Below are 10,000 nucleotides of genomic sequence, written 5' to 3'. Positions count from 1 at the left end.
AAGAAAAACACGTTTCATCCGCGATGTAATGGAGAAAAACTACACTACCCACAATCCTAAGCGTAACAGCAACGTCTCTGATTGGTCCAACTCGCTGTTACCATAGAAAACGTTTACAGTACCCGCGAAATCACAAAATACCCCACGTTTTTCTGGAAGGACTGACTAGTAAACAGCAGCAGTACAAGATGAGCCCAATAACACCTAAAACCAGTTTATTAGAGAAACTTCTAACCAAGTAAATGTTGTATTATGACATAATGAATGTAGATGATTACTCCCAGTGATTGATATTGGTACAGTGTATGTGAACATACTCAGATTTCAGGTCTAGCCAGTTCCTCTGAGCAGCAGGTAGAGAGCAGAGATGGTAATGGCAGTGGCGGTGTAGGTAAACGCCGCGTTATAAAGAGTGTTTGTCCTGATTCGTTCTCCCAGCGTCCTCTGGGCCTCCTCCAGATGCCTCACCACTGCTTTGGACTCCCACTGGTCCTCCCTCTCTGGTCTCTTTGGACTCACCGGGCTCGCTAACGTAGTTTCAGCCTGTGGTCTGGTCTCCAGCAGCCGTCTCACCACGGACAATTCACCCTCAACTCTCCCGAGTCCTTGCTCCAGTTGTCCTAGTTGTCCCAGTTGTGGCCGGACGGACTCCAGAAGGGACTCAGTCTTTTGGCTGCTGATCTGGAGGTCTTTTAAGGCTGAAAGAAGCACCGTGGGAGAGTTTGGGGTCGGAGCTCTCTTGTCCTGAGGGACAGTGTCCCTCTGTGTGAAGGCGTCATTCAGAGCCACCCTGAGGCTGTTGATGAGTGCTTGGAGCTCATCCTGCTGGTAGCGATGGTTTCCAGCCTGGACTCTGAGGGCTTCCTGCAGGCTCTCTGGGCCTTTCTGGGCCTCCAGCAGCAGACTCTTCAGCTCCTACAGATGAGAGAGGTACAGACCAATGCACACTGGTGTTCTGGTGACGTGCTTATACAAATAAAATACCTTTAAATAACAAGAAAAAGTCATTTCAGTAAGTATGCAAAGGGGAAAAACGTCAAAATGTCAACAGATCTAAGCCCAACCTGGCCTCTGAGCACAGTCCAATATTAACTTTTTCATTTTCCAATGGCAGTACAAACATTTACCAGACATAACCATACATACCATACCATAAAACTGTATAAGATAGAATGTGATTAAAATGCTGCAGCTCATTGTGTTGGCGTTGCTGTCATAAAGAAGCTAGTCTCGCATTGCCAGACCTATCTCCACAGCGCTGTAACGTCTGGCTACAAACGCTCTGGGTTGTTTGCATTTCTTTAAGGCCCAGACACACCAACCAGACGGCCGACCGTCGTCAGAAAAGCCAGTCGGACTGATCAGTCTCCCCGAGGTCCAAAAAGTGCCTCAGAACACACTGAAGAGACGCCGACATGCGCACGTTAACACAGGTGCGCATGTCTCTCATGTCACCTACATAATAAGGGACCCGACGGGAATCCATCCTCTAGTACAGGGGTGTCAAACTCATTTTCACCGAGGGTCACATCAGCATAATGTTTGCCCTCAAAGGGCCAGATGTAACTGTAAAACAGTATAAATGTAACCAAATATAATGTATAATAAATGTAACTACTCCGTAACATATTGTTAAATAACTTTCTGTATTTATTACTTATTGAAGTTACAAATATTACATATGCATTTGCATAGCTTGTTGCTCTGTTACTATAACAATAATCCTTTAAATTTTCAGGTTGAGACCCACATTACTCCATTGATCAACGATCAAACTACTCAAGTAAATAAAGAAAAATATTATCAAAACACAAGTTATGACATTAACTTTGTTTAAAACATTTTTGACACAGTAGAGAGGGTCAGAATAACATACGACAATAACAACGAACCAGCTGCTAAGAACGTGTGAGACAGCATTTTACAAAAAGAAATGGCTGCACACAGCCTGCAGGAGTAAACATTTGTCTGCATAAACACATAAACAACAAATACATTGCTACACATAAAGTAGTACATGTAATAAACTGAAAATAACAAAATAAGGGTTGTCTCAGTTCACAGCTATGAGTTATGAGCTATGAGGATATACCTGCCCCAACCAGCACCGTCAGACACCGCCTACCAAGAGCCTGGGTCCGTCCCAGGTTTTTCCTCGCCACTGTTGCATTTACGCACTTATGCATGCTTTTGGGGGATCACTGGAATCGTTGGGTCTTTGGAGTGTGGTCTAGACCTACTGTCTCTATCTGTAAAGTGTCCTGAGATAACTCTTGTTATGATTTGATACTATAAATAACAATAAATTGGCCTATTTTAGCAACCTGCCTACAGCAACTGACCTAATTTCTTTGATCAACCAACGTAGATTGTGACTGGTATTTGGCAAGGGGCGGGTGCTAATATTGGACGCTGCCTCTGAGGGCATCAAACAAGACATTTTCTGTCAGTATTGTAGTTCAAAATGTTACGATTAATGCTAAAAAACGATAGTACATGAATCCAACTGCGATCATCACCACCCCTCACCTGCAGGCGGACGCGGTTGATGTATGTCGATCCCATGACACCGATGAGGGCTCCGAGCACCGAGCCAATGACGGACCAGTTCTTGGTACGCTCCGCTCTCGTCCTCTCTTTCTCGTGGGACTCACGGACACCTGCGGAAAACAAGGCGAACTTCTCCCTCTCCGAACCCTCTGCATTCTCATACGCTGTCCGCAGACGACGCTCCTCCTGCAGTCAGGAGAGAGAACGAGGGAGCTTCATTTAGGATTTACTTCACCTGATCTGGTATTACATTATTAATTATCGGTCGTCTTCCCGTCGACCTGCAACTGGTTTTTAATTATGTTTTGTCAATTCTTTAACACATATTTAGTCCAGATAGAGCCTGTATCGGGGCCATGTTTAGTCCAGATAGAGCCTGTATCGGGGCCATATTTAGTCCAGATAGAGCCTGTATCGGGGCCATGTTTAGTCCAGATAGAGCCTGTATCGGGGCCATGTTTAGTTCAGATAGAGCCTGTATCGGGGCCATATTTAGTCCAGATAGAGCCTGTATCGGGGCCATGTTTAGTCCAGATAGAGCCTGTATCGGGGCCATGTTTAGTCCAGATAGAGCCTGTATCGGGGCCATGTTTAGTCCAGATAGAGCCTGTATCGGGGCCATGTTTAGTTCAGATAGAGCCTGTATCGGGGCCATATTTAGTCCAGATAGAGCCTGTATCGGGGCCATATTTAGTCCAGATAGAGCCTGTATCGGGGCCATATTTAGTCCAGATAGAGCCTGTATCGGGGCCATATTTAGTCCAGATGGAGCCTGTATCGGGGCCATGTTTAGTCCAGATAGAGCCTGTATCGGGGCCATGTTTAGTCCAGATAGAGCCTGTATCGGGGCCATGTTTAGTCCAGATAGAGCCTGTATCGGGGCCATGTTTAGTCCAGATAGAGCCTGTATCGGGGCCATGTTTAGTCCAGATAGAGCCTGTATCGGGGCCATGTTTAGTCCAGATAGAGCCTGTATCGGGACCATGTTTAGTCCAGATAGAGCCTGTATCGGGACCATGTTTAGTCCAGATAGAGCCTGTATCGGGGCCATGTTTAGTTCAGATAGAGCCTGTATCGGGAGCCTGTATCGGGGCCATATTTAGTCCAGATAGAGCCTGTATCGGGGCCATATTTAGTCCAGATAGAGCCTGTATCGGGGCCATATTTAGTCCAGATAGAGCCTGTATCGGGGCCATATTTAGTCCAGATAGAGCCTGTATCGGGGCCATATTTAGTCCAGATAGAGCCTGTATCGGGGCCATATTTAGTCCAGATAGAGCCTGTATCGGGGCCATATTTAGTCCAGATAGAGCCTGTATCGGGGCCATATTTAGTCCAGATAGAGCCTGTATCGGGGCCATATTTAGTCCAGATAGAGCCTGTATCGGGGCCATATTTAGTCCAGATAGAGCCTGTATCGGGGCCATATTTAATCCAGATAGAGCCTGTATCGGGACCATATTTAGTCCAGATAGAGCCTGTATCGGGGCCATATTTAATCCAGATAGAGCCTGTATCAGGGCCATATTTAGTCCAGATATAGAGCCTGTATCAGGGCCATATTTAGTCCAGATAGAGCCTGTATCAGGGCCATATTTAGTCCAGATAGAGCCTGTATCAGGGCCATATTTAGTCCAGATATAGAGCCTGTATCAGGGCCATATTTAGTCCAGATATAGAGCCTGTATCTGGACTAAATATTTAGTGCAATAAGCATTACTGGGGATTTCCACTGAATGCAGAACGGCTGCGGATCAGCTCCGCTGCGTGTCGGCTCCGTGCTCCGCCGTCCGTCAATACCAAGGGGGTCAGCTTCTCCTCGGACCCCGTAGCTCCTATGGCGCCATTTTGATGCTAACAAGCCATCACCTCCCGTTAGCATCCCGTTAGCATCCCATCGACTGCCATTCATTCTGACGTCACTTTGACAGAGAATAACTTTACATCTGAAGGGTTTAAAGACTCTATTTGTCCGTTGTTTATTTCTAAAGAAACACGACAATGTATAAAAGGCTCCATTACCTTGTAGCTCACGTTATGGCCCCGTAGCAGACGTTTTTATAACAATAGGCTAACGATTGGGTCATAACCACGAGACTTCCTGTCTCATAGTAGAGGAGTTACCGTATAGTACAGGAGAAGCTCTCAGGCAGTTTGGACTTCCATCAGCTGTTTAAGTGTAATGACTAATGTTAACTATCATTTTAGTGATCAATAATGAGCCTGTGTCTATGTTATCTCCTTACATATACCTACGCTCTCCGTCTCTGCTAGATTGGGAATGATTGAGATTTCTCTTGGCACAGCTACCAGAAGACTTCCAACTTTCAGACAGGTTGCTCACGTCACATCTACGTCTTCAAGCTCAGTTGGAGGCTGCTCAGTAACGCTCAGCCATCACCGGGAAAGAGCTTCTAATGTCCTTCACTGGTCTCCGTCCAGAGACACGGCATCTGTTGGTCCATTCTTATATACTGTCTATGGTCAATACCCACCAGGTGCGGATTTGTTGGCCGTGACTGACAGCTGAAGTCACGAGGACCCACGAGATCTCACGAATTCAGGTAGAATAGAACCACAAAACCACCACCAGTTAGTTTCCATCCAGAGGAGTAGAGGGGAAACAGCTCTGAGTTGTGTTTTCAAGGTGTAGTGCAGGGAGATATGATCCGCCGTGAGCACGCTGTATTTTATTTTGAAAATTAACCAGATGTTTTATTTTGTTTCTGTGCTCGACTTCCTGTCCCGCACTATCTGCCGTGCCACAAAGCTTCCTAGGAGCCCTCCAGAAACTCCAGGTATTTTCCCCCCATTTTGTAGTCTAGACATCCAATCTGGCAGACCTTTTAATGACATTTTTTCAAACGCTGCCACCCCTAGCCATCTCATAAGCCCACTCCTGGATTGATGGCACACCTTCATTCTTCCATCCTCTTGTGTTGTCGTCACCGTCGTCCATGAACTTGTCATTTTGACGCTTTTTCATGCTTTTGGCGCTTCTTAACACTTTCTTTTTTAATTAATGGTCAATAAACCTAATAAAATGACATTATACCCAGCAGATATGAATTATTTTGACTCATAGAATAGTTCAAATCAGATTATGTTGAGTGAATCATAGACTGGTTTATGTTAAAGTTTGGTCAGGATGCTGTTTTGAAACCATTTAAACACTTTTTTCAAATGCCACGAACTTATATAAAACAACCAAGATTCAGACGAAAAGAGAGCTGAGCCAGAAGGCAAAGCTCTCTATCTACCGGTCAGTTTTTGTTCCTACCCTCACCTATGGTCATGAAGGCTGGGTCATGACCGAAAGAACAAGATCCAGGGTACAAGCGGCCGAAATGGGTTTCCTCAGGAGGGTAGCTGGCGTCTCCCTTAGAGATAGGGTGAGAAGCTCAGTTATCCGTGAGGAGCTCGGAGTAGAGCCGCTGCTCCTTCACTTCGAAAGGAGCCAGTTGAGGTGGTTCGGGCATCTGGTAAGGATGCCCCCTGGGCGCCTCCCTAGGGAGGTGTTCCAGGCACGTCCAGCTGGGAGGAGGCCTCGGGGAAGACCCAGGACTAGGTGGAGGCACGTCCATTTGGGAGGAGGCCTCGGGGAAGACCCAGGACTAGGTGGAGGGACGTCCAGCTGGGAGGAGGCCTCGGGAGACCTAGGACTAGGTGGAGGGACGTCCAGCTGGGAGGAGGCCTCGGGGAGACCCAGGACTAGGTGGAGGGACGTCCCAGCTGGGAGGAGGCCTCGGGGAAGACCCAGGACTAGGTGGAGGGACGTCCAGCTGGGAGGAGGTCTCGGGGAAGACCCAGGACTAGGTGGAGGGACGTCCAGCTGGGAGGAGGTCTCGGGGAAGACCCAGGACTAGGTGGAGGGCACGTCCAGCTGGGAGGAGGCCTCGGGGAGACCCAGGACTAGGTGGAGGGACGTCCAGCTGGGAGGAGGCCTCGGGGAAGACCCAGGACTAGGTGGAGGCACGTCCAACTGGGAGGAGGCCTCGGGGAGACCCAGGACTAGGTGGAGGGACGTCCAGCTGGGAGGAGGCCTCGGGGAAGACCCAGGACTAGGTGGAGGGACGTCCCAGCTGGGAGGAGGTCTCGGGGAAGACCCAGGACTAGGTGGAGGGACGTCCCAGCTGGGAGGAGGTCTCGGGAAGACCCAGGACTAGGTGGAGGCACGTCCAGCTGGGAGGAGGTCTCGGGGAAGACCCAGGACTAGGTGGAGGCACGTCCCAGCTGGGAGGAGGCCTCGGGAAGACCCAGGACTAGGTGGAGGCACGTCCAGCTGGGAGGAGGCCTCGGGGAGACCCAGGACTAGGTGGAGGGACGTCCCAGCTGGGAGGAGGTCTCGGGGGAGACCCAGGACTAGGTGGAGGCACGTCCAGCTGGGAGGAGGCCTCGGGGGAGACCCAGGACTAGGTGGAGGGACGTCCAACTGGGAGGAGGCCTCGGGGAAGACCCAGGACTAGGTGGAGGCACGTCCAACTGGGAGGAGGCCTCGGGGGAGACCCAGGACTAGGTGGAGGGACGTCCAGCTGGGAGGAGGGATCCCCCAGTCGGAGCTGGTTAATGTGGCTCGGGAAAGGGAAGTTTGGGGTCCCCTGCTGGAGCTGCTACCCCCGCGACCCGACCCCGGATAAGCGGATGAAGATGGATGGATGGACCAAGATTCAATGGAAGTAATCATTAATCTTACTGGGACACAACAACATGGATGCATGAATGTTTATGTTGTATGTGTTCCATACAACGTACATGCATCCATGTTATTTTGACCTGACATAGGTCATCATGTAGCCCGGTCCAAAATCCCCTGGACCTTTGTATTTACATTTCTGATTCAGCTAACCTGCAGCAGTTTGTGCTCCAGCGTGGCCAGCTCCAGGTAATGGGCCTCCTCCCTGGAGACTCGGTCCAGCCGGTCTCTGACCTCTTTCAGCCTTCCCTGCAGGGCCTCCAGGCTGACGTGAGCCTCGCGCACCATCCCTCTGGCCACCATGAACGCGGCCTCAGCCTGGAACAAACACACATGTCTGAGACTCAGGATCTTTCTCAGTGTCTCATCATTAGTGAGGGGAACAGATCAAGACATCAACATAATCAAAGACCTGGAACCATATAGGAGACTTTCTGGTCTCTCTGTCTCTCTGTGTCTCTGTCTCTCTGTGTCTGTGTCTCTGTGTCTGTGTGTCTGTCTGTCTGTCTCTCTCTCTCTGTGTGTCTCTCTGTGTCTGTGTGTCTCTCTCTCTGTGTCTGTGTCTCTCTCTCTGTGTCTCTGTGTGTGTGTGTCTGTCTGTCTGTCTCTCTCTCTCTCTCTCTCTGTGTGTGTCTGTCGATCTCTGTCTGTGTCTCTCTTTCTCTCTGTGTGTCTCTCTGTGTCTGTGTCTCTCTCTCTGTGTCTGTGTCTCTCTGTGTCTGTCTCTCTCTCTCTCTCTCTGTCTGTCTCTCTCTCTCTCTCTGTCTGTCTCTCTCTCTCTCTCTGTGTCTGTCTCTCTCTCTCTCTCTCTGTGTCTCTCTGTGTCTCTCTCTCTCTGTGTCTGTGTCTCTCTATGTCTCTCTCTCTGTCTGTCTCTCTGTCTGTCTCTCTCCCCACCACGGTCCGCATGCCGACGCACTGGCCGACAACACACACACACAAAAAAACACAAATGTTTGATCAAGGGCTCGAGGATAGTGGCCAGAAATATCGGCCCGATTTATCGGGTCCAGCCAAGTTTGGGCTCGGGCAGAGAATCTAAACTCTACAACACACACACACACACACACACACACACACACACACACACACACACACACACAACATCCTGGATGTCCATCCAAGGTTTCCTGCTTCTTACGGTCTGCTGACCTCATGGACCTTGCTCTGGGCCATGCGGACCTCATTGAGCCCGACGAACTCCTCGTACCTCCCCCACCAGTAGTTGACCCAGGCATTGGCCGTATCAGCAAACCTCTGACTCCACTGCAGCCCCATATCACCTGCGTGCTGGAGGAGGGAGAGAAGGGGAAAAGAGGGTAATGTTTACATTTATTTGTGTGTTGTTTTTGTAGTATCAGATGATAATGGTTTATTAAAAAACAGTTAATAGCCAGTTGAAATACGTCAGTGATGTCTGTGGAGTTGTTCTTGTTGTAGAAAAATGTAGACTTGTGCTGCGTGTGTGGTAGGTTGGTGTGAATGTTGTTGATCACTACGTCACCTGAGGCCTGTACTACGAAGCCGAATGGAAAGAGGCGGGGTTTGCACAGCACGACCAATCGCAAACATCTACCAGAGCCGTATATATTTTACATAAGAAGAGCAAACTGTAGTTCTACATACAGTGGTGTGAAAAAGTGTTTGCCCCCTTCCTCATTTCCTGTTCCTTTGCATGTTTGTCACACTTAAGTGTTTCGGAACATCAAACCAATTTAAACAAAAGTCAAGGACAACACAAGTAAACACAAAATGCAATTTGTAAATGAAGGTGTTTATTATTAAAGGAGAAAAAAAATCCAAACCATCATGGCCCTGTGTGAAAAAGTGATTGCCCCCTAAACCTAATAACTGGTTGGGCCACCCTTAGCAGCAACAACTGCAACCAAGCGTTTGCGATAACGTGCAATGAGGCTTTTACAGCATCCTGGAGGAATTTCGGCCCACTCATCTTTGCAGAATTGTCCTAATTCAGTTACATTAGAGGGTTTTCGAGCATGAACGGCCTTTTTAAGGTCATACCACAACATCTCAATAGGATTCAGGTCAGGACTTTGGCTAGGCCACTCCAAAGTCTTCATTTAGTTTTTCTTCAGCCATTCGGTGGTGGACTTGCTGGTGTGTTTAGGATCATTGTCCTGCTGCAGAACCCAAGTTCGTTTCAGCTTGAGTACACGAACAGATGGTCGGACATTCTCCTTCAGGATCTCTTGGTAGACAGCAGAATTCATAGTTCCTTTTATCACGGCAAGTCTTCCAGGTCCTGAAGCAGCAAAACAGCCCCAGACCATCACACTACCACCACCATATTTTACAGTTGGTATAATGTTCTTTTATGAAATGCAGTGTTCCTTCTACGCCAGATATACTTGGACACACACCTTCCAAAGAGTTCCACTTTTGTCTCATCGGTCCACAGAATGTTGTCCCAAAAGTCTTGGGGATCATCAAGATGTGTTCTGGAGAAATTGAGACAAGCTTTGATGTTCTTTTTTGCTCAGCAGTGGTTTTCTCCTTGGAACTCTGCCATGCAGGCCATTTTTTGCCCAGTCTTTTCCTGATGGTGGAGGCATGAACGCTGACCTTAACTGAGGCAAGTGAGGCCTGCAGTTCTTGGGACGTTGTTGTGGGGTCTTTTGTGACCTCTTGATGAGTCGTCGCTGCGCTCTTGGGGTAATTTTGGGCGGCCGGCCACTCCTGGGAAGGTTCACCACTGTTCCATGTCTTCGCCATTTGTGGATAATGGCTCTCACTGTG

At 48.7% G+C, this 10,000-nt stretch overlaps 1 protein-coding gene across 1 annotated transcript in view; it reads right to left on the bottom strand.

Annotated features, from left to right (window-relative positions):
* Positions 1–198: 198 nt before the first annotated feature.
* The window catches only part of ccdc51 (coiled-coil domain containing 51), a 14,329-nt gene continuing 4,527 nt past the window's right edge, over positions 199–10,000 (bottom strand). The window contains exons 4-7 of the mRNA XM_078247636.1: positions 8,396–8,533; positions 7,397–7,561; positions 2,530–2,736; positions 199–915 (exon numbers count right to left, since the gene is read on the bottom strand). Of these exons, the coding sequence (XP_078103762.1) occupies positions 331–915; positions 2,530–2,736; positions 7,397–7,561; positions 8,396–8,533 (1,095 nt within the window). The 3' untranslated portion in view covers positions 199–330. The remainder of the gene's footprint in view (positions 916–2,529; positions 2,737–7,396; positions 7,562–8,395; positions 8,534–10,000) is intronic.

This window comes from Sander vitreus, chromosome 4 (assembly GCF_031162955.1).
Source record: "Sander vitreus isolate 19-12246 chromosome 4, sanVit1, whole genome shotgun sequence".
Lineage (NCBI taxonomy): Eukaryota > Metazoa > Chordata > Actinopteri > Perciformes > Percidae > Sander > Sander vitreus.
Note: the sequence above shows the minus strand (reverse complement) of the source record. Positions and strands in the feature narration are given on the sequence as shown.